We start from the raw sequence: 24171 nt of genomic DNA on the forward strand, positions 1-24171 counted from the left end.
AATGGAACTTATTTATGCATCCAATACCAGGCAACACAGCTGTCAACTTATTATGCACTAAAAAGAAAGCCTCACTGAACAAACAGCTAGATGGGTCCCGTTACTGATACTGTTGGCCCTTTGTAGTTCAGGTGGCAGGGAGTTCCACCGGTCAGGAACTGCAACTCGCGAGGGGAAAGAAAGCTTATTTCACATGAAACCCGTTAGAGTCTCACACGGCGCCTTAAATTACAGCAAGGGGCAGCCCTGCCCGAGCCCTCAGGCCACTACGCACCCAGGACGCTGTCGCCGCTGCTGGTCACGCAGGTCTCCGCCAAGGAGCGGATGAAGATGTGGCCGTGAAGCGCCGCGTTCCCAGGGTCCGGGCTCCGCAGGGCGCAGTGCAGCTGGAGCAAGCAGTCCTCCAGTCCTCCACCAGAGGCTGGGAACAGGGCGGCCATGGTGCCCGCGCGCCCGCCCACCCGCCTCGGTCAGCAGGAAGAAGGTGCCGCTAGGACGCCGCCGGGTCTACCTCTCGCTCACCCGGGACTAGGGAGGAGAGCGGACAGAACCAACGCCTCCGTCGGGAAGGGGGTGGAAAGAGAGGAAACTTCCGTGGCAGGAACTAGTTCTTTCGTAGGGCAGAAAAGGCGACGCGATTGGCTCCAGGAGGTACGAGGGGGGAGGAACGAGGGCGCCAAATGTTGGACGAAACCATCATTGCCTCTAGGATACGGGGGAGGGAGGGCGTTCCCGGCCTTTAAATAGCGTTGTGCCGCTTGCCCTCCCAGCACCAATCCGGGGAACGCAGAGTTAATACCCGCCCCTCTCGCCATAGATACCCGTCCGAATTGCCGAGGAAGCCTGTCAAGCGTGAGCGATACCATTCTAGAAGGGGGCCTCGACGTTGAAGAAAAAAGCGTTTGGAAAGCCTCGTGTAGTTTTCGTCAGCTACGTCAGTTTCACCAGCTCCTCTTCATCCATCACCATCAACTGCACCTCTCAGTTCAAGCCCTCGGCCGAAAACGTACAAGGAGCGGCACTTGCTCACACCTTCCCCCCCCGTGCAGATTTGGAGTTTCCCACTTCCCATTGGCGGCGAAAGCCCGCGAATACTCGAGGTCACGTGATCCTTTTGGCGCGGAATTTCCTTCCTTCTCTGCACTCCTCTGTTGTGTCTCGCGCTTAGAGAAGCTGCCGTGGTCTCCATCGTCTTGCGCGCGCTGTTTTGCCAGCAGCCGCTCGCAGGGCTTTGCTGCTTCCTGGTCCCCTCGCCCTTCCTTTCCATAGGAGGATTATGTCCTCACCGGCGTCCACCCAGAGCCGCCGCGGCAGTAAGCGCCGCAGAGGCGGAACAGCCCCAACCGATGGCGGCGCCAATCCCGCTACACGTAAGTCACTCCACCTTGCCGCCACCGCCTCCACCGCGCCTGCCCCTGGGCTTCCGCACTTTTCAGGTTCCCTTTGGTAATGTTTGCCCGGCGTTGTAATTTACTGTATTCGAGGTTGCGTGCGCGCGCCTCTCCTCTTCCTAGATCTTTCAAAGGGCTCCATAGGACAGTTTCACATGCTGCGGCGGCGGGGGGGGGGGAGCCCGTGTTATACGGTGCTTCTCGCAACGATTGTGTACGCTCGTCTGGGGAAGGCAGATTCCGGTGACAGCACATTATACGCTTGCCTAGGAATACGCCTTGTTAAATCCAGTGCAACCCGCTTCTGCGGGGAGAAGAATAAGGCACTGATGCGGGTCTCCCAGTTGCCTGTACGTTGTTTTTTTAATTTTTGTTTCTAAGAGACCTGCACATAGGGATTGGGAGTCTTGTGGTCATTCCTGCACCAATCTTCCAATTGGACTCTGGCCTGGCTAGTTGTTGGGGAAGATGGGAATTATAGTCCAAAACATTTAAAAGCGTAGTGGTTCCACACTACTGCTATGCACTTGTGTGACATCTTCATTTTCTGTGTTTGCTGCTTGAAATGTTGTAATGCCTGGAACTGCCTGTTGTTCAGTGCCCCATTTTAATTTCCTTGTGCAGTTTTGAGCAGCTGTGTGACACTAGCTGGTGGCAAATGACTGTTTGAACAAGGACTTAATCCAAGACTATTGTGATGGTGCAGCTAATCAAGATTGAATCTGAACATGTGCAGTGTTTTTGTTTTGAGGGTGAGGGGAGGGAATCTGTTGCTTATTAGTTTGAAAAGTGAGATAAGTACAACAGCGGAGGCAAAAGTTCAAACTTTCACTTTGTTACAGCTCTTTCTGAAGATGTACAGTCTCCTCCTTCCCAACGACGTCACACAGAAGACTCTACAGGAGACTTACAACCAATGCCCACTTCTCCACCAATTGACTCACAAAGCCCAAATGTTCAAGATGCTCTGTTTTCCAGTCCACCACAATTCCAAAATTCAGGTATCTTTGACTTTGGACTGGGCAGTTGGCAATAGTATCAAACTGCTCATTTGTATCTTATCAATATTGTAAGTAAATTGTAGACACGGTGTCTACAATGCTGCTGATCAGCCAGTGCAGAGGTTCCTAATGTGGTGCCCTCCAGATGTTGTGGACTACAACTTCCATCTGTGATTATTGCCTATGCTGGCAGGGATTGATGGGAGATAGAGTCCAAAGTATCTGGAGGTCACAACATTGGCCCTGCCTGAATGTGTCTATTTTAATTTCCATGTGTTACCAGACTTGGATTAGATTCAGATGAGAGTATTATTAAGCCTCTGTGGACAGATTGTGATAATTTGTCATTTGGTATCTCTGATGCCTCACATACTTGAAACAATATTGCAGTTCAGTATCTCCCCAAAAATTATCCCATGGTATTTTTACTCTTAATTCCAAGAGATCACTTCAGATGTTTCTTCCCACCTCTAGCAATGTGCAAGCTACCCAAGTAATTTTATTAGCATTAACAAATATGTAGTCTTGTTGAGTTGGATGAGATGTGCCAGCTGGTGCAGTATACTAGTTTTAAAGCTACTTTGTATAATTCTGTAAACACCTGTCTTCTGCTGTGGAAAAAAAGGGGCAAGCTTCTGTCACAAATGCATTAACATGTATATTTCTAAAACAATAATCACATTTTATTTGATACAGTTCCAATGGACTTTGATATTAGTTCACCACTTACCTATGGCACACCCAGTTCTAGAGTAGAAGGAACCCCAAGGAGTGGTGTGCGAGGAACTCCAGTGCGACAGAGGCCTGATCTTGGCTCTGTCCGGAAGGCTAGGCAAGTGGATCTGCATTCTGATGTGGTAGGTATTTCAGATTTTCAATTGATGTTTCAGTCATATGTATATTTACTCAAAGGAAGTTTCACCCATTGAATTCAGTAGAACTTTTTATCTAATAACCAAGCATAAATTGTGGTCTTAAGTGTAATATTGATAGGTTACTCTTGTACTTAGCCTACAGCAGAAGACGCAGTGGCTAGTGAACAATCTCTTGGACAAAAGCTAGTGATATGGGGAACAGATGTCAATGTGGCCTCATGCAAAGAAAAATTTCAGGTGAGTGGACAGGGGTTTACACACTTGTATATATTTGTTTGTAATCTTATTGGCATTTAGTTTGTTTTTAAATGTTTGTACTTTGGTGTGAGATGATGAGGTCTGGAGCAATAATAATAATAATATCTGGCAGTACTTGTGGAAATCTTTTTTTCCTCGAGACAATTTGTCTAATTCTTCCACCAAGTGATGTTAAATTGTAGTAATAATCTATTGAGATAACATAAAATCAATACAGTATCATTCATGGAGGAATAACTTGTGCGTGAAAATTAATAGCATTTTATTTATGCCTGCCACAATTCTGACAGAGACTGAAATTGTATTATTGTCTTGTTCTTTTAACATTCAGAGATTTCTTCAGCGTTTTATTGATCCAACGGCCAAAGAAGAAGAAAATATTGGCTTGGACCTTAATGAACCTCTGTATCTGCAGCGACTGGAGGAGGTATGTTATGGCAGTATTGTTTAAACCTGGCTTGCATTTTTAGATTTAAATGCTTATTATTAATGTGTGACTAAATATCTTCCAGATAAACTTGATTGGGGAGCCATTTCTGAATGTAAACTGTGACCACCTGAAAACATTCGATGAAAATCTTTACAGACAACTGATGTGCTATCCTCAGGTAAGGCAAATGTTTTCAATAGGCTCTTCAGTGCAAGAACTGAGAGAAAGTTCAGTGTGCCTAATTTTGTATTAATTAATTAATTTAGTTACTTCAGATCTGCAGAATGGTATTGTGATCTAAGGAAAATTGAATATTGCTGTCATATAAAATTGCTCAGTTCACAATTCTAATAAGTAACTCCCCTTATTTTGAAAGAAATTAGTTATGCAACATCAAGTGTTACTGTTTGAAAAACAAATGCAAAGCTTTCTTGGATAGGTAGAGCTAATTGTTTTGTTCTTTGGATTCAGGCATCTACATTTTTTAAAAATGACAACAATTTGGCACAACACAAAAAGGACCCTGGCCTTGGACACAAGCTTCTATTCTTAACAGACATTAAGAACACTATAATCATTAGTAAAACCAGTGCTGTTGTTATTTAGCTGTCAGTAGGCTTAGAAAGTCTGGGCTGTATTCTGCTAATGAGTTCTGTAAGTGTAAGGACTTATACATGCGCAACAGGACTTCATTCACTGTCTTTCACCTACTCATGCCCTCCACTAATCTGCCCCAGAGGGTTATTGAAACCCCTAGGACAGCATTTAGGGAGCACACAGGAGGATGAGAAGGGGAGAATATTCCATTGCACAAGCAGAAATCCTGGAACAATTGCCTTAGTGCTGTGTTAGATTTCACCCTGTTTTCATACTGTTTTGTGCAGGTGTCAAAGCCAGTATTGATGTATACTTACAGTTTATATTTGTATCCTTTGTACAGGAAGTTATTCCAACATTTGATATGGCTGCTAACGAAATTTTCTTTGACCGCTACCCTGATTCAGTATTGGAGCATCAAATTCAAGTGAGACCATATAATGCTGTAAAAACCAGAAGCATGAGGAGCCTGAACCCAGAAGGTAAGGTGCTTTAGGTATAGCACCTTTAATAAGTTATCTGACAAACTGTCGCATAAACTGCTTGGTCTTGGGCAAATAAATGCTAGAAGGATAGACGTCTTTTGAGTCACACTGAACCTGAGTCCCAATATTGTGTGGTCTTATACTGGTCAATACTTCCGTCTGCTTCAGAAAAAATTCAAGAACTAGTAAATGTATCTCAGTCCTCCCTAATTTACTAGCAAATGACTGAAGTGGAAGAACTTGCATTCCTTACATAAACATGTAATTCCATAATGCATATCACACATTTTTTGCTCTTTAGAATTGTTGACTTACGTGATGCCAGGTAGCTATTTTATGCTAATAGCTCTTTAACGATTTATGCATTTCTTTGTTGTTGTTTAGTCGTTTAGTCGTGTCCGACTCTTCGTGACCCCATGGACCATAGCACGTCAGGCACTCCTGTCTTCCACTGCCTCCCACAGTTTGGTCAAAACTCATGTTCGTAGCTTCGAGAACACTGTCCAACCATCTTGTCCTCTGTCGTCCCCTTCTCCTAGTGCCCTCAATCTTTCCCAACATCAGGGTCTTTTCCAGGGAGTCTTCTCTTCTCATGAGGTGGCCAAAGTATTGGAGCCTCAGCTTCACGATCTGTCCTTCCAGTGAGCACTCAGGGCTGATTTCCTTCAGAATGGATAGGTTTGATCTTCTTGCAGTCCATGGGACTCTCAAGAGTCTCCTCCAGCACCATAATTCAAAAGCATCAATTCTTCGGCGATCAGCCTTCTTTATGGTCCAGTTCTCACTTCCATACATCACTACTGGGAAAATGCACTACTGCATTTCTTAGTTATATTGATAAACATGATTTGGTTTTTCTTCTTCTCTTTTAATATTAGACATTGACCAGCTTATCACTATAAATGGCATGGTAATCAGGAGCTCCCAGTTAATTCCAGAAATGCAAGAAGCTTTCTTCAAGTGCCAGGTGTGTGCTTTCACAGCAAGAGTAGAAATCGATCGCGGCAGGATTGCTGAACCATCAGCATGCAAGAACTGTAACACCACGCATAGTATGGCATTGGTTCACAACCGCTCAATGTTCTCGGATAAACAGATGGTATGTTCTTTTATTAAATTAATAGGTTGAAACATTCTGATGTGTTAAATTTTCTGCAGTAAATGGTTATATGTATATTTTGCAAAAATATTAAAATAGTCCTTATGGTATAGACAACTAGAAATTTTGCATTTCCCACCACACTTCCTCAGGCTGCATGCATATTAAACCCCTTCTATTAATGCATGGTCCACGCTTCGTCCGTCGGAGGATGGGCTGGAGTGCTCTTCCGGGTCGGAGGAGCATGGATGCCCACATGCTATTTCCGGCGCTCCTCCGACCCAGATGTGCACTGGAAATAGTGTGTGTGCATGTGCACGGACGCTTCTCCATCCCGCACGCATGTGCACAAGCTATTTCTGACGCATATCCAGGTTGGAGGAGCGCCCGCGCACAGGCGCCATCAACCTGGAAGTTGGTCCCCATGCTGCGCTGCACCGCGCTGGTAAGAGCAGGGGGCGGCAGGGGTCTCCATGGGCCGGGTAGATGAGTTCTGTGGGCCGCTACTGGCCCATGGGCCTTAGGTTGCTGACCCCTGCTCTAAAGAGACGCTTGTTTCGACAAGCAATATTGTTTTCTGTTTTTTGTCTCATCAATTGCCTGAACAAATACATAGTCAGGAAAGTTTACGTCTAGTATTTCCAACAGCTAGTCAGTATTATTAAAAATATTGTTGCACTTTAACTAAGGATTGCTCTCTTACCAGATCAAGCTGCAGGAGTCTCCAGAAGACATGCCAGCTGGTCAGACACCATATACTATTGTGCTCTTTGCTCACAATGATCTAGTGGATAAGGTTCAGCCAGGTGACAGAGTTAATGTTACAGGTAAGAGAAATGTTTTGGCATCAGTTCTTGTCTTTAAGTAAAAATGAGCCTAGTATAGAATACTGGCTTCTGTAGATAAAATAGTAAGAAAGCAGTGAAATTGTGGATGTATACAGGAATTTCCTGTTTTCTTTTACTGTAGCAGCTTCTACACTTTTTTGTGACAGCTATTGATACAAGCCTTGGTGGAAGAACGTGCAGCACTAGCTCTGTGTGTCAAGTTATCAACATTAATATTGTGGTTATTTCCATTTACATTCTGGCGTTCCTCCCAAATTAGTCTAGAGCAGCATTAATGTAAATATAAATATTGTATTTAACTTTTCAGTTTTAAAGTCCTGTAAATTACATGCCAGGTGTTATGAGTTACTTTAGGCTTGCATGTGTCTATCCATGTTCAGGGTTAAATGATATGATCTAGCACTGGGTAACTTTTAACAAGGGCTGCACAGCCAAGCCAAAATCTAAAAAGTTGTCTGGTTAGTGTCTTGGGGAAGAGGGGGAAGAGATGAATGTTGCCTCTTAATCTGGGAGATCTAATAATGGCTTTATGTTTGTTCAGGTATCTACAGAGCAGTCCCTGTTCGTGTTATTCCAAGAATGAGCAGTGTGAGATCTGTCTATAAGACCCATATTGATGTTATTCATTATTGCAAAACTGACTCAAAACGTTTGCATGGCATTGAAGAAGGAACTGAACAGAAAATGTTTACAGATGAGCGTGAGACAATGCTTCAGGAGCTTTCGAGGAAACCCGATATTTATGACAGACTTTCTTCTGCACTTGCTCCAAGTATTTATGAGCATGAAGATATTAAAAAGGTAAGGAATAATTAAAATTATACATTTGCTTCAATGACTAAATACATCAAACTTTGCATACCTGTCCTGGTATATACCGTAGTATACGTTCTAATACATAAAAGTAATTTATTCTGAAAATATTACTCTTATTTTGAGTTCATAAAGTGCTTAAAGCTGGTATATGTTAGTTCATCATTGTTTAGAATACACAGTGGGTATATGTGAAATTAAAATTCAAACAAATACTTTAATTATATAGACATCACATTTTTCTCTATTAGATTGAGCTAATGGATATGACTAACTTTTGCCCATTAATTTCAGTTCATTAATTTCTACATTGCATATAACTTAGAGAGAACCCATAATTTCTAAAGAAAGATAGTAATGTTGTCCCACCTGCCATAAAGCACACATCCTTATTCTTTATACTGCCAATTGAAAACTTCCCACTATAGCTGAAATTTAATCGATGGCTAAATAAAAATTAATTGGAGCAGGTAATGTAGAGCAAGGTAATTTTAAAACAGAAGGGGATGAGACTTTGAATAATACCTTAACTCTTGTGCCTTCCTATCTTGGTGTCAGGTCAGAAATGAGCAATTGACTAAACAGAACAAGATTTCTTGCATTGTGAAGATAAATTACAATTTGTAGTGTGTTTCAATGTTGATTGGAAAAAGAAGATTTTAGTTTGCTAGGTCTGAAAATCTGAATTGGTTCTTCTGCGCTTGTGTGTTTGTCTGCAGCTTTGTGGGAGCTTCTGTGAAGCTTTATCAATTCTGTGCAAAAGATCCATGTCATCATGTTCACCTGTGTGGCTGCATCGTGTAGACATGTTTCACAGAAATCAGTGTTCAAAACTCCCATTGTTCTAATTGCATTTTTGCGTCAGGGAATTTCATTAGCCCAAGCAGTTTCTGAGCTCTGGCCGCAGTACTGCGCCTGAGATTTCAGATTAAAACTGCAGAGTGGAAGGAAAGGGGGACTTTTTTCTGCCTCCGCACTTCCAGCTACTCTCTGAAGATTAGAGCAGAGACCCTCTTTAGAATATTAGGGGGGTGGGCAGGGGAAGGACTAGACCATGTGAAAAATGAACATAATAATTTAGCTGCAGTTCATTTATTTTCAGCTTTGCATTCTTGTTATAAAGAAAAAGCACACCTAGACATTCTGTTGTTGCGCCCATAACCAAAGTTTAAGGTGCCATTTAGCTCCTAGCTTTCACATCTCAGTTTCTAACACGGACAGAAATGCTGCTTCCACATAGCAGTGGAGTTACCTAAAGGGCACCCAGGTCATCATGAGTAGTCCTTGAATCATGCCTGTGCATACAGCATATTCATAAATTGGATTTCCCTTTTTTAAGAAAAGCAGCTGTGATCATTCAAACTCCTCGTTTTGCAGGGCATTCTTCTTCAGCTGTTTGGAGGATCAAGGAAAGATTTCAGCCACACCGGCCGAGGCAATTTTCGCGCTGAGATCAACATTCTCCTTTGTGGAGATCCTGGTACCAGCAAGTCCCAGTTGCTTCAGTATGTCTATAACCTGGTTCCAAGAGGCCAGTATACATCTGGGAAAGGCTCCAGTGCAGTTGGCCTTACGGCTTATGTGATGAAGGATCCCGAAACAAAACAACTGGTTCTGCAGACTGGAGCCTTGGTCCTCAGTGACAATGGCATTTGCTGTATTGATGAGTTTGATAAAATGAATGAAAGTACAAGGTCAATGCTTCATGAAGTCATGGAACAGCAAACATTGTCAATTGCCAAGGTAAAGGCTTTCCTCCAAATAAATCCTTTTTTTTTAATCTATGGGAGATTCTGATCTTGGCATTTGCATCATTGTATTTCATGTTTATATGTGAACGCTTATGTTTATGTAGCCAAAATGGCACCATATACACACAGAGAGAGAGATATAGAGAGAGAGCACTATAACAGGCTTAGTGAGGTTCAGAAAATCTCACTTTAAAAAAAATCTCATAAAGGGATCGAGTCTCACAACACAGTTTAATATTTGCACTCATGACTACAGCCTGCATGTAAATGGATGCTCAGCTTTCCCTCTACTAGAGTTGTAAATGAATTTCAAATCTTTACTTCCTGACAGGCTGGAATTATTTGCCAACTGAATGCTCGTACCTCTATTCTGGCTGCTGCTAATCCAATAGAATCCCAGTGGAATCCAAAGAAAACAACCATTGAAAACATCCAGCTTCCCCATACACTGCTATCTAGGTATACCTTGAGACATTTTATTGCTGTGTGTTAGCTGTGCCTGAAATAGTCCTATTTGAAAACTTACAATGAAGTCGCCACCTTCCATATTGGGTTTTGGAACGCAAGTATCAGAACCTTTTTCACTGCCTGGTAAATATTTAAAGCTTTTTGCATGCTGCAGGGCAATACATTTTTTATAAAAAATTGAATTGGCATCGAAATCTAGATGCCTCTTTGTGTATGTATTCATGGAAGCCTATGTAGACTGCCAATCTGAGGTTTTTCCCTTGGTCCACAGAATGAACAGGGTTCCATGCAATTAATTTACAGATTGTGGGGCAGAGACTTAACAGAAAACATATAGTTTGCTTTCCAGTAATGGCAGTTGTGTTAGAGCAGGCATTCCCAAACTTCGGCCCTCCAGATGCTTTGAACTACAATTCCCATCATCCCTGAACACTGGTCCTCTTAGCTAGGGATCATGGGAGTTGTAGGCCAAAACATCTGGAGGGCTGCAGTCTGGGGATGCCTGTGTTAGAGCCTGTTATATACCACCATCTATGACTGATATTAACAACAGTGTCAGTTTCTGACAACTTAATTATATTCATGAGGCAACAGTTGCAATGGTGCAGAGGTTCATGTGGCAGCATTATTGTTGTTGTTATACATAGGTTTGATCTCATTTTCCTAATGCTGGACCCTCGAGATGAAGCATATGACAGACGTTTGGCTCATCACTTGGTTGCATTATACTACCAAACTGAAGAGCAGGTTGAAGAAGAGCACATGGATATGGCAGTTTTAAGGGATTATATTGCTTATGCTCGTAGTTATGTTAACCCAAGACTAAGTGAAGAAGCGAGTCAAGCTCTCATTGAAGTAAGTACAGGTTAAAGCTAAAAATATGACCACTAAAAAAAACATTTAACCCAAATAGTGGTTGGGTTTTAAAAAAAATGTTTACTCCTCAAAATGTCCTCAGTGATTTGTATGCTGGTGGTAAATTTTTGTCATTATCTTGTTGGGCTGTGTGTGTGATAAAGGGGAACCATACCGGGGTGAAGGCATCCTCTTCTATTTGTCCCCGCGCCAGTTTCAGCTTGTTGGTTAGTTTTTCTAGTAAGCTGTTTCCCATACTACTTGGTACCACTGGTCCATGCCTACTCCTGATAGGTCTCTCCAATGCCTGGTTATGACGCTCCTGGTCACAACGAAAGCTGACATCAAGCCCTACATATATTAAGCCAGGGGTCAGCAAACTTTTTCAGCAGGGGGCTGGTCCACTGTCCCTCAGACCTTGTGGGGGGGCAGATTATATTTTGAAAAAAGAAGAAGAATGAATTCCTATGCCCCACAAATAACCCAGAGATGCATTCTAAATAAAAGGACACATTCTACTCATGTAAAAACACCAGGCAGGCCCCACAAATAACCCAGAGATGCATTTTAAATAAAAGAACACATTCTACTCATGTAAAAACATGCTGATTCCTGGACCGTCCGCGGGCCAGATTGAGAAGGTGATTGGGCCGCATCCGGCCCCCGGGCCTTAGTTTGGAAACCCCTGTATTAAGCAAAACAGAAACATCATCACCTACTCTCACCCCCATCCACCCTCCCATCCCCTATCTACCTCGTTTTCCCTCTTTCTTCTTAGTGTCTTAACAAATGAAACTGATTTGCAAAAATGATACATGTTAAAATATGAGAGACACTGCACACTCCTTTGTAATTCAAGAAATCTTTAATTAGAAATATATTTTTAATGCCCTCGGTGATGGCTGCACATACCTGCCTGCCTAAGTAACATTCTTAGATTTAACAGTCCTTGAAAACATGTTTACAGTGTACTTTTCATTTTCTCTTCACACTAGGCATATGTGGATATGAGGAAGATTGGAAGTGGTAGAGGAATGGTTTCTGCATATCCTCGACAGCTGGAATCTTTGATTCGTCTGGCAGAAGCGCATGCTAAAGTACGATTTTCTAAGAAAGTAGAGACAGTGGATGTTGAAGAAGCAAAGCGTCTTCACCGTGAAGCTCTGAAACAGTCCGCTACGGATCCAAGGACTGGAATTGTGGACATATCTATTCTCACCACAGGTCTATAGCTAAAAACGAATCAATCTTGTTAATTTCTGGCTTGAATAATGTTGCAGCATGATCAGCCTGAAACTTGCTAATACAATCTATTGGGGGGGATCTGATTTGTAGTCTTGGAAGACTTCTTTTAAAGAAGTCATTCAAATGATTTATTATATTGTGGGGAAAACATTGTGACTCTTTCTGTTTGTTTCTTTTTTAAGGGATGAGTGCCACTGCCCGTAAACGCAAAGAAGAACTGGCTCAGGCTTTGAGGAAGGTTATTCAGTCTAAGGGTAAAACACCAGCTCTAAGATATCAACAGCTCTTTGAGGATCTTCGCGCACAATCTGAAACAGTAAGTTTGTTGTAAGGCTTGCATGCTGTGTTCTATTCACTTTCACAAGTACAAACTATCTAAGGAATGTCTCCTTCCCCACCCTGAATTTCTCCTCTGGGTTTTCCGACACTGTACCATGAGTTGTTCATTAGGTATAATTTTGTTTGTTGTGATTAGGCAAGGGGGCAGGGAAGTGTATTGATGAATTGTCAGGATTGAACAACACGAAGGCTATTTAGTCAGCACTGCCTTATTGCACTCAAGCCTGAGCCTCTAAAAGAGTTAGTTACAGGGCACTTTGTACATGCACAATCTTCCTTACCACCTCTTATTTTCCCCATTGTCTTCCTACTGATCTGACTCAAAACTGGGCTGGATTTGCAATAATCCTGAAGGTACTTGAAACTTAACCATGATCATTGGCCTACTTTTCTTCCTCAGGGTTGTCTACCACCCAAAGGGGTGATCTTTTCCACATTTTTTGTTGTCATAATCATTTATTTAGATTTGTTGTTACTGACTGTTAAAAATATTGAAAAATCTCTATTGTTCCAAAACATGGAGTATCATCTCGCTCATCTGCCTTAGAACCCTACTACGTTGCAGAATGTAGTGGCCTATTCGAGGGCGCATGCTTGGTTCATGCATGAGCATGTGGCAAAAGCATCTTCAGTGTTTCCCCTTCAGCTGCATGTTGCAGATGGGACTCACTAGTGACAGAAAATCTTTCTTTCCAGGATGTTTGGCTGCTTTTACTCATCATCTCCCTCAGAGCCCCTTAATAAGCTCCCAAGAAACTCCTGGATGCCCAAGCACAGTTTGAAAACCACTAATAGATTTTAGTTTCACACTGGAACTTAATATTTTATTTCTTATTTCATCGTTGAAGTATAATGGCTTCAAGGTGTGCAAAAATAATACAATCCCTACAGTCTGGGTTGTTGTACATAGTATTTGTATGTTAATGTCAGTATTTTTTTTCCTTTTAAGGCTGTCACTAAAGAAATGTTTGAAGAAGCACTGCATGCATTGGCTGATGACGACTTCTTGACTGTGACTGGGAAGACTGTTAGACTTCTCTAAATAAACCCTAACTTTACAGGAAAAGAACTATAAAACTAACTTCTTGGTGTAACTTTGCTTTAATACACTATGCTTACATCATACTTGTTAGAATGGAATTGGACTAGGAGGTCATCGCTATCAGCATGGAAAATTAGTGTTAAGATTTTGCTTATTAAGGAATGTTAATTCTTTCAGCTCAGTTAATATTAGCACATTTTTTCTCTGCATCTTTTAAAGAGTAAGCTCTACATAAAATCTCAAACTATAAAAATTTATCGTTACAATTTTTGAATTCAGATTCATATGAATGTCTCCTATAGCCCTATTTCTGCATATTAGATAATGCTTGTGAATATTTTATTTGTAATAAAATGCAGATTACTTATTCTACTTCATTGTGCATTTTGTTATGCTGAACCTGGTCAGTTGATACTTTGTGTATAATTCTCTGTCTGATATAGAAAACAGTAGGACTTAATTCAGATTAAATCATACTAAACCATGATTTTTGCTAATCATTACTTAAAAACTCACACATGGTTTCCGTTTCCAGACATATACAGAAGGTAACCATGGAATAGAGCTTCTTCTCTGCTTCCATTTTTCATCTTGTCAACACTTAAGCTTCATAAGTTTATTCTGTTTTGCATATAGCAGAAGCTCTTGCGATGAAGCAACAGCCCTAACCATAGTCTGAAAGCTTGGTTTCTCAGCACCTCACAACATTGGTTGACATTTGTTAATGAGAGGCTGAAGCCATTGGGGGCTCAAATGCTGATGGAAGGCTCTTTGATTCTGTGGAGGCTTTATTCAACAAGAAAGGCAAAATTTGCCAATTCCCTCTCCCATTTGAAGCCTATCAAAATCTGTTTCAGAGGGATGGGGGACCATTTGGAACAGCATGGTAAGGGGAGTACAGTGGTACCTCGGTTTACGAACTTAATCCGTTCTGAAAGTCCATTCTTAAACCACAACGGTTCTTAAACTGAGGCACGCTTTCCCTAATGAGGCCTCCCACCCCTGGTGTCCTTCCACCGTTCGGATTCCGTTCTTAGACCGAGGTAAATTTCACAAACCAGAACACTACTTCCAGTTTTGCATAGTTCATAAACCAAATCGTTCGTAAACAGGACTGTTATTAAACCGAGGTACCACTGTATTGTCAGAAAAATGCCTTCTTTTTGTTGTACTAGAAGAAGATTTCACTGAATCAAAGAACCTTCCAACATAGCAATAAATGAAATTGGATAAAACCTGAGCTTTCTAAAGTTTTGGTCTTGACAATAAAGCTGTAATCCTGTTTATACTTACTTAAATTTAACTTGCAATAATGTACAGGAGTATCAGCTGGTGATCTGGGGCTTCAGAAGTCTGACTAATTATTTACCCTAAATCTACCCCTTGACATGCTTTCTTCCTTATGAATTAGCATTATATCAACAAAGAAAATTTGGTGTGACTGATTTGCATGTGTTGCATATTACTAGTTGCACACCCTTTAAAAAAAATACTGTTTATAGCTTTTTAAAAATAGAAAACTCATGTTCAGCACATGATTTAATATTAATCATTTTTCAGAGAAAACAAAAGATAACTAACCAAAACCATATTTTAGAGGCACAAATAGGCTACAAATTTAATCATCATTCCAGTAATGAAATCTCCCTTTAGCTGGAGTGGCATGGCTGCAAGAGAAACACTGGAAGAAGTTTGCATAGTACCTAAGTAAGAAAAGCTTTGAAAGCAACGATGGTACATGTTCTGCCTGCTGCCATAGGAGCTTTAAAGTACATCAGCAACATGTATCTAAATAAGGCTTGACACATACAGGAACCCTATTTAGGAAGCCCTATTCATGCATATACTGGCCATATTCTACAGGCATGCATTTCTTCATGTACTTGTAGAACCTGTCCCTGCCTGTATGTTCACTCTATAGAAAAAGAAGACGAAATATATATTGAGAGCCATGGTGAGTGTGGCATATATAGATGGACAACAACCTGGGTGTGTTGTATCTTTAAAAACGCACGACACACATCCTTTCGGGTTCCTGACAATGAGCAAGCATAATAATAGCAATGTGCTTAAATGGCAACCATTCATTATATGAAAAAAGAATACAGTTGGAAATGACAAAATGTAGAGGCTCAATACAATACTAGCGGGTGGTTAACCCCTGGTTTGGAACCTGACCTGGTCCCAAAAGACCACCACCACCACCCCCATTGTGGGAAGTGGGCAAGTGTCCTGCTGCAAATCGCTTCCTCCCTGGCCGTCAGAATTAGATCATTTGATGAGCACAGAGACGAACACCCCTCCTCAGCTCATGTGCATGGGTCATCTGAAAGGGATGCTGTGTGCAAGTAGCCACTCTCATAACTGGTATGCAGCCCCCAAGCATAGCTGCCAAGTTTTCCCTTTTCTCGCGAGGAAGCCTATTCAGCATAAGGGAAAATCCCTGTAAAAAAGGGATAACTTGGCAGCTATGCCCCCAAGGAATGGGTCAAGGGTGAATATTATTCCCAGACCCCAAAAATTAGCCACCCCTGATTTACATATTAAAGCCAGGACACTTTCAAATTACAATTCCAGGTGCACAGCAGCTAGCCTACCCATCTTTTCCTGCAACAAACGAACAGCATTTTGCCACCAGCTGGGGAAGTAAGAATTGTATGTTGTAATAAAAACAACCACAAGGAGGAGATGAAAGCGATGACTGGAACCTATTCTGGACTACCAGCTGTTGGTGTTACCAAAGAGGGAAATATAGCAGTATTAGTCAATTATGTAGAATAATTGTTTTTTAAAGGAAATGTTAAAGAAAACGGCATATAATGGAGACAATGCAGGGGCATTAATCTTGTTGCTGCCTAGTTGTGTTTATTTAATTCTGCATCGAAAATATGCAAAAGATGTACACAACTTCAGCTTCTCTGAGCTTCAAATAAAGAAAACAATTGTTTTGATAGCTAAATGGATATATTCTGTTCCTGCTGAAATAGATTGTCAACTTGCAACAGAAAAAAGCTTTTGCTTTCAACTCTTCCCTATTTAGAGTTTAAAGGTTCTCTCCAGTTTTAGCTGTGTTTCCAGTGCTTCGCTAGCATCTTTAAATAATATTTTAATAGGGAAAATGTTTGTGTTTTTAAACCCTCACAAGCATTAAAGCATTCTGTGTTGGAAATTGAGAGTTCAACAACATCATGAGGGCCACAAATTAGCCCCTCCTGGGTGTAAGGCAGTGGCCAACAAGTTTGTTGTCAACCCAGCAAAATCAATACCCAGCAAGCCAGCAAAATAATAGCACAGGCCAAGGCTAACACAGGAAGCCCACTCCCACTCCATGAATGGAAATGCATTAAAAAGTAGTAGTAACAGGAACTCTTCCGGGCTCATTCATTTACCGGTAGTTGTAACAATTAGCAGTAGCTGATCTCTCTATTTTGAAAGAGACACGTGCAACAGTGTTTCATTTGATATTATCACTTCTTAGAATCAGTTTCAACGGGACAATATTATATTGTTACCGTACCTATTCAAGCAAACTTAAGTAGGGTTGTAGTCAACTAACGTTTACTCAGAGTATTTAAATTAATGACTGACGTGTGTTCTTTAATTTCAATGGATCTACTCCAAACCAAAGTTTTCATAGTGTTTACAACTTTGTAAGTAATGATTAACTTTATGCAAATTGATTTAGAGTTGTTTCACTACTATTTCTGTCTTTTGAGAAAAAAATCAAACCTCCAGTTGTAGGTACACATAATGGAGAGTAAGCACCTTTGCAAAACTTACTTTTGAGTAAACATGCATGGGATAAGGACGGGATTAGTTTCTGAAAAGGGACAAAATAAAGAATTAGAAGATGCAGAATGACGACCCCAGTTCCTTTCATTCTGCGTGAGGAGCTGTGATTGAACGAACTTTTTATAAGACGTGTCCCACAAACATTTCAAAACCACAACCCTCTATTAATTTCTTCCTATTAAAAACGCAAGGCCCGCGCAAAAGCCCAGCTGGAGAATGCGGGCATCGATCCCGCTACCTCTCGCATGCTAAGCGAGCGCTCTACCATTTGAGCTAATTCCCCCTCCGCAGCTGATTGTGAAATTCTACAGTGGAAAGTCTCCTCGTGAAACAGCTATAGCATGAGTCTTTATTGAGTCAGGGATGGGGGGGGCTACAGGATCACTTATTAACAACAAGCTGAAGAGGAGCTTCTGACAGGCACTCTATAAAGGCACTCTCCCCCTCATTGTTGGCTGGAGAGTTGGAGGCAGGAAGTCATAAAAGGGCAAGAGCTAAAGCGACAGTATTTGCGATGCCCCTTGCTGTGCGTATTCCGAAGGTTCCCACCATGAAAAAGAATTTTTGGGGGGAGGGGAGCGCATTGACATCTGAATTTCTAATTAAGGGGTCTGCCTTCTGAGCTCCCATTTACCTCATTCTGCTTAGCAGAGTCATAAGCAACAAGTTTGGGGTGGGGATTTTTTTTTTAAAAAAACCAAACATAAATAAATCAGCCCCCTAGGGAAAGCGTGCCTCTATCCAGCTACCCTCTTTCATTCTTACATACAAGCCCTTGACTATGGGGCAATTCCCCTGTTTATTTCGTTTGGCAGACTGCAATCAAAAAAGCTTTTATTTAAAATAAAATAAAAAAACACACCAGGGAATTTTAAACATTTTTTAAAAGATATTGCTGATTATTCTTCCTGTTAAAAAAAGGAAAAAGCATGAATTGGAGAATGCGGGCATCGATCCCGCTACCTCTCGCATGCTAAGCGAGCGCTCTACCATTTGAGCTAATTCCCCTCTCTGTACTAAGCCTGCTGCTTAGCCTATGGTGAAATGCCGCAGGAAATGGGATTTCCTTTAAAAAAATAAATTCTGCAGTTTACTTTCTAAGCCGTAAAACAAACCCAGGTTTAGCTCCATTTGGAAGCGGATTGAGGAAGTGGAAGGGGTGCATAAGCGGCAGCAAAGAGATGATCCCAAAAGATCTGTCACCAAACAACTGCGGCATCCTGCACCATTCATTTCAGAAAGCTCACCTTTCTGGTTCCCTCCCTTTGGCTGGAGGAGCATCGCCCCCTCCAAACCCTGGCTGCGCATTTCATTTACAAATACTGAATCAGGTTACAACTGTATCGGGTAACCTGCTCTATCTAAGCCTTTACTTTTCGCATTATTAAGCACCAATCTTTCCAACGACGGACTGGTCTCGTTTAGCCAGCTGCTTTAACGAAGGGATATAAATGTGTGACATAAAGAGAGCACAGCCTGGAGAATGCGGGCATCGATCCCGCTACCTCTCGCATGCTAAGCGAGCGCTCTACCATTTGAGCTAATTCCCCTTCATGCTTGTACGGCGCAGTCGTCACCCTTAGGAGTGCCACCGCAGGAAATGAGCTGCCTGGTCTTAGGCACTGGCATATTTGTATTTTGATAAAATACTTGTTTCTTGGAATCGTCCTTTCACAACCTACTATAAGTGTAATATCCCATACCAGTCCTACTCAGAGTAGACCTATTTAAATGAATTATCATTTAAATGTTAGTAGCTCAGTCGGTAGAGCAGGACACTCTTTAATCTCAGGGTCATGGACTCGAACCTCACATTTGCGCAGTGTAGGGGGTTGGACCAGATGATTCCTTGTGCTGGTCCCTTCCAATCAATCATCATTTCTTGCTCCTCTGTTTCTTGCTTCCCACCAGCACCATCATCCCACATCCACAAACAAAAAAAAAAATCTTGGAGAATGCGGGCATCGATCCCGCTACCTCTCACATGCTAAGCGAGCGCTCTACCATTTGAGCTAATTCCCCCTTTCTCAAAGATCCTTCAGCGCTCCCCCTTCAGTGCGTCATCGCAGGAAATGAGCTGTCTAGCAAACATTCATGCAGTTGTTCCCTGTCCGGCAGTTCACGCAAGCAAGCAGCGAAACAACGTGGTGCTGAACATCTGTTCTTTTAATCCTCTCCTTCCGGGGAGTTTAACTCTCTGGACTTGGACAGAAGGCAGATAATTTATACTGCTGCAGTGAATTAGCAACATCAGTTTTCAAAGCATTTCAATACTGTTACAGGCACGGATCGAATCTCTGGAAGAGCCACGTGCAAGAGCAGCCAACAAAACCCCAGCCAGGCCAATTAAATAAGGAGAGACGGAGCAGAGAAAGGGAAAAGATGAGAAAGGGGTGTGCTGAAAACCCAACCCAAATCTGGAGAGTATTATTTTAAAGATAGAACAAGGCATTTACCCCCCCCCCCCCCAAGAGAGACAAACCGGACGCGAGAAAGAAGGCAGAGACAGAACTGTTACAGAGATGAAGTTGAAGAGTTTGGATTTGATATCCCGCTTTATCACTACCCGAAGGAGTCTCAAAGCGGCTAACATTCTCCTTTCCCTTCCTCCCCCACAACAAACACTCTGTGAGGTGAGTGGGCCTGGGAGACTTCAAAGAAGTGTGACTAGCCCAAGGTCACCCAGCAGCTACATGTGGAGGAGCGGAGATGTGAAACCAGTTCCCCATATTACCAGTCTACAGCTCTTAACCACTATACCACGCTGGTTCTACACCACACTGGATATCCAAAGGAAGTTTATTGTTGCAGGCTATGTAAAATAAAGGCAGTTTAATAATAATCATCAGTATTCAATATTGATTGCATGTAGGGGGCACAAGCTAAAATGAGGATTCCCTAGGATACTTGTGTCACAGCCCAATCTAAGGGACACCACGACCACTATTTGTTTGTTTGTTTGTTTGTTTGGCTTTCTTTTTAGATGGAAGGAAGGAAACGAGACAGGAGAAGGTGCCTCTGCAATGGTCCCTTTCATAGTTGTGTGCAGAATATACTTCGGTAGGTCTAGCTCAGGCATCTCCTTCTTCTTCTTCTTCTTTGGCAATTACTTGTAGCCGAGTAAGATTGTCAGGCATAGACAAACTCTAGCTCTCCTGATGTTTTGGAACTACAATTCCCATCATCCCTAGTTAACAGGACCAGTGGTCAGGGATGATGGGAACTGTAGCCTCAAAACATCTGGCGGGCCAGAGTTTGCCTATGCCTGGTCTAGCTTTTTTCACCTTGGCTTGTCCAATGGCAGCTGTCAAAATGCTCTATTCTATGCAACAATTTAGAATAAAGGAGCCCTGCCCTCCTTTGCACCTGGATCGCCCTACGAGGGAAAAAGGAGCAAAACAGGCATATGAGGTAAAAAATAAATTCAGAATACAGTCATACCTTGGTTTAAGTACGCCTCGGTTTGAGTATTTTCAGTTTAAGTACTCCATGGACTTGTTTGGAACGGATTAATCCAGTTTCCATTACTTTCAATGGGAAAGTTCGCTTCAGGTTAAGTACGCTTCAGGTTAAGTACGGACTTCCGGAACCAATTACACTCATACTTCGGGTTAAGTACGCTTCAGGTTGAGTAATCCGCGGACCCGTCTGGAACAGATCGATCCACTTTCCATTACTTTCAATGGGAAAGTTCGCTTCAGGTTAAGGACACTTCAGGTTGAGTACTCCACGGACCCATCTGGAACAGATCGATCCACTTTCCATTACTTTCAATGGGAAAGGTCGCTTCAGGTTAAGTACGCTTCAGGTTAAGTACGGACTTCCGGAACCAATTACACTCATACCTCAGGTTAAGTACGCTTCAGGTTGAGTAATCCGCGGACCCGTCTGGAACAGATCGATCCACTTTCCATTACTTTCAATGGGAAAGTTCGCTTCAGGTTAAGGACACTTCAGGTTGAGTACTCCACGGACCCATCTGGAACAGATCGATCCACTTTCCATTACTTTCAATGGGAAAGGTCGCTTCAGGTTAAGTACGCTTCAGGTTAAGTACGGACTTCCGGAACCAATTACACTCATACCTCGGGTTAAGTACGCTTCAGGTTGAGTAATCCGCGGACCCGTCTGGAACAGATTAATCCACTTTCCATTACTTTCAATGGGAAAGTTCGCTTCAGGTTAAGGACACTTCAGGTTGAGTACTCCACGGACCCATCTGGAACAGATCGATCCACTTTCCATTACTTTCAATGGGAAAGGTCGCTTCAGGTTAAGTACGCTTCAGGTTAAGTACGGACTTCCGGAACCAATTACACTCATACCTCGGGTTAAGTACGCTTCAGGTTGAGTAATCCGCGGACCCGTCTGGAACAGATTAATCCACTTTCCATTACTTTCAATGGGAAAGTTCGCTTCAGGTTAAGGACACTTCAGGTTGAGTACTCCACGGACCCATCTGGAACAGATCGATCCACTTTCCATTACTTTCAATGGGAAAGGTCGCTTCAGGTTAAGTACGCTTCAGGTTAAGTACTCCGCGGACCCGTCTGGAACAGATCAATCCACTTTCCATTACTTTCAATGGGAAAGTTCACTTCGGGTTAAGTATGCTTCAGGTTAAATACAGACTTCCGGAACCAATTGTGTTTGTAAACCGAGGTACCACTGTAAAACTGATCTCTATGCTCTATGCTGTAGTTTGGAATTAAAGGCAGGTTTGATTAAGCTGGACACTACTACGTCAGAATACTTAGGCTGCTGGGGAGTAAGTCCAATTGGACTCAGTAGGGATCTACTTCTGAGTAGACGTGCCTTGGTTTGTACTGGTAATCCTGTAGCCAAAACTGCAGCCCTATGTCTGCAGGCTGAAACAGTGTAGCTCAAATTTCAGTGGAACTTCTCCCAATCTGCCAGCCAAGGAGATGAATCACCAAGATGAGTCACCAAAGGTTAAACTCCTCATCTTGTGAGGGGAATTAGCTCAAATGGTAGAGTGCTCGCTTAGCATGTGAGAGGTAGCGGGATCGATGCCCGCATTCTCCAATTTTGTGTATTTTAATAGAGAGAATATTTTAAAGTAAGTTTGGTTAAAATTCTGTGGTGTGTTTTAATACTGTTAAAAGTTGGGTGGGGGGAGTTTCAGGCTGGTCACCTCACCTCAAAAAGAATATTGTAGAGTTGGAAAAGGTTCAGAAAAGGGCAACCAAAATTATCAAGCTCCAACTCCCCTATGAGAACAGCTTGCAGCATTTGGGACCTTTTAATTTAGAGAAAAGGCAAGTAAAGGTGATGTGATAGAAGTGTATAAAATTATGGATGGCATATAGAAAGTGGATAAATGTTTTTCTTCCTCTCGTAAAACTAGAATCCATGGACACGCAACTAGAACTCACTGGACAGTTTCTGGAAATCAGTGGAGGGGAGCCTGCTCTTGTTCTTGGGTCCCGCCGGCATCTGTCTGGCCTCTGTGATAAGATGATGCTGGCCTGATCCAGCCGGCTCATCTTATTATATTTTTATGTTTAGTGTCCTACGGTATATCTGAACCTTGGGTGGTAAGATTCCAAGAATGCCTACAACTGATCTCCGACACATGTTCAGCAATCTTGCGGAAGGAGAAATGTTAGAAACAGGTCAAAAGTTAAGTTTAAGTACCTTGTATCAAGGAGAATTCCAAAATCCTTATTAGGGCAAATCCTTTATCTGGCTATCCAAAATGTCAGAAAACAAAGGGTTGTGAAAGAAAGGGAGGGGGAAAAAGGATGATTGTGAAGCCATGGAGTCTGCATCTGATTACAATCTTAAAATGGAATGTGGGAGTAGTAGTTCTGGAGAACTTTGAAAGCTTGCACACTGTTTTGTGATATTTTCATTTGTCTAATAAAAGCATTGTCCTGGTATATATGTTTTTTTATGGATCAAGATCGATACTTTTACTTCTTGTATCAAGGACCAGTTTTCCAGCACACAGGGTTGTATGCAACAAAGTTGTTCCATTTGTGCAAAAACTTCCGCCTGCACAATGGAATTTCCTTCTCTCCTCTCCCTGTGTGCCCCCTCCCCCAGATCTGCTCAAGAGGCTTGGGGGAACTCCCAGAAGAGATTTTCGGTGCACATCAAACAGAGCCTCTGGTGAGGATCTTAATGTTCAAACATGTATATATGAGAGAAAATTATATTTCAAGTATCCTGGTCATAAGCTGTTAGGAATAAAGAGGTTAAAAATCAGCTCTTTAAATTGGGCCAGAAACAAAATGAGAGCCAGTTCAGCTGGCCAAGCACTGACAGTTTTAATATGATCAAAACATCCAGTCCCAGTAAAACAATATTGTAGTCATATTTTGGATCAACTATTTTAGATCTACTGACTGTTTTTAAAGAAAGCTTCATGTATAATGCATTGCAGTAGTCTAAATGTGTGTGTAGCAGAGCATGGTCCACCCAGGTACAGTTGCAGCTAGTGTATCAACTGAAGCTGATAAAATGTGTTTCAGGCTCTAATGACAGCACTGGACTAAGCACCCTCAGACAACTATTTTTTTTGTTACATTTCTCTTCCATCTATATAACTGAGTTCCCTTAGCAGTTCACAACTAAAAATATAATATGCAATACAAAATGTAAATGATAAAAACCTTCAATTATAAATAAATCAAAGCAGCGAAAGCTAACACCAACACAGCAGTTATTTCTCTAACTCTTTACAGGGAAGGAAGGAGGAGGAATATATGGCCTTCCAGATGTTGTTGGAGTTAAACTCCCATCACCCCTGACCATGAGTCTTGCTGGCTGGGACTGATGGGTGTTGCAATGTCTAGCAACATCTGAAGAGCCACAGACTCCCCATTTGTTCTCTACAGTCAGGAAGGAGGGTAACAT

General features: G+C 42.1%; 2 protein-coding genes and 3 non-coding genes across 5 annotated transcripts in view; 1 reads left to right on the forward strand and 4 right to left on the reverse strand.

The window, feature by feature from the left end:
• Positions 1-525, reverse strand: part of PRKDC (protein kinase, DNA-activated, catalytic subunit) — an 86755-nt gene extending 86230 nt beyond the window's left edge. Inside the window, exon 1 of the mRNA XM_035124659.3 lies at positions 275-525. Coding sequence (XP_034980550.3) covers positions 275-440 — 166 coding nt within the window. The 5' untranslated portion in view covers positions 441-525. The remainder of the gene's footprint in view (positions 1-274) is intronic.
• Positions 424-13869, forward strand: MCM4 (minichromosome maintenance complex component 4). Its single transcript, XM_035126208.3, has 17 exons — positions 424-651; positions 818-1370; positions 2234-2392; positions 3089-3249; positions 3403-3504; positions 3857-3952; positions 4038-4133; positions 4896-5034; positions 5916-6136; positions 6843-6963; positions 7526-7785; positions 9175-9540; positions 9880-10007; positions 10664-10871; positions 11867-12095; positions 12299-12432; positions 13405-13869. The coding sequence occupies exons 2-17, from the start codon at positions 1277-1279 to the stop codon at positions 13495-13497; spliced, it is 2607 nt and encodes an 868-aa protein (XP_034982099.2). The 5' UTR covers positions 424-651; positions 818-1276; the 3' UTR covers positions 13498-13869.
• A 3630-nt stretch (positions 13870-17499) lies between these two features.
• On the reverse strand, positions 17500-17572 carry TRNAA-AGC (transfer RNA alanine (anticodon AGC)). The gene has a single exon. It is a non-coding gene; the product is annotated as a tRNA-Ala (tRNA).
• Positions 17573-18224: 652 nt separating this feature from the next.
• On the reverse strand, positions 18225-18297 carry TRNAA-AGC (transfer RNA alanine (anticodon AGC)). The gene has a single exon. It is a non-coding gene; the product is annotated as a tRNA-Ala (tRNA).
• A 469-nt stretch (positions 18298-18766) lies between these two features.
• Positions 18767-18839, reverse strand: TRNAA-AGC (transfer RNA alanine (anticodon AGC)). The gene has a single exon. It is a non-coding gene; the product is annotated as a tRNA-Ala (tRNA).
• Between the last annotated feature and the right edge of the window lie 5332 nt (positions 18840-24171).

Source organism: Zootoca vivipara, chromosome 8 (genome assembly GCF_965207765.1).
Source record: "Zootoca vivipara chromosome 8, rZooViv2.hap1.1, whole genome shotgun sequence".
In the NCBI taxonomy this organism is placed as follows: domain Eukaryota; kingdom Metazoa; phylum Chordata; class Lepidosauria; order Squamata; family Lacertidae; genus Zootoca; species Zootoca vivipara.

What these genes read in the sequence shown, in the direction of transcription:
- MCM4 (XM_035126208.3), top strand. Translation starts at nt 1,277, where the DNA reads ATGTCCTCACCGGCGTCCACCCAGAGCCGCCGCGGCAGTAAGCGCCGC. An exon ending in GAGGAGCCTGAACCCAGAAG is followed by an intron (nt 5,035 to 5,915) that starts GTAAGGTGCTTT and finishes TTTTAATATTAG; the next exon opens with ACATTGACCAGCTTATCACT. An exon ending in TGTTCTCGGATAAACAGATG is followed by an intron (nt 6,137 to 6,842) that starts GTATGTTCTTTT and finishes CTCTCTTACCAG; the next exon opens with ATCAAGCTGCAGGAGTCTCC.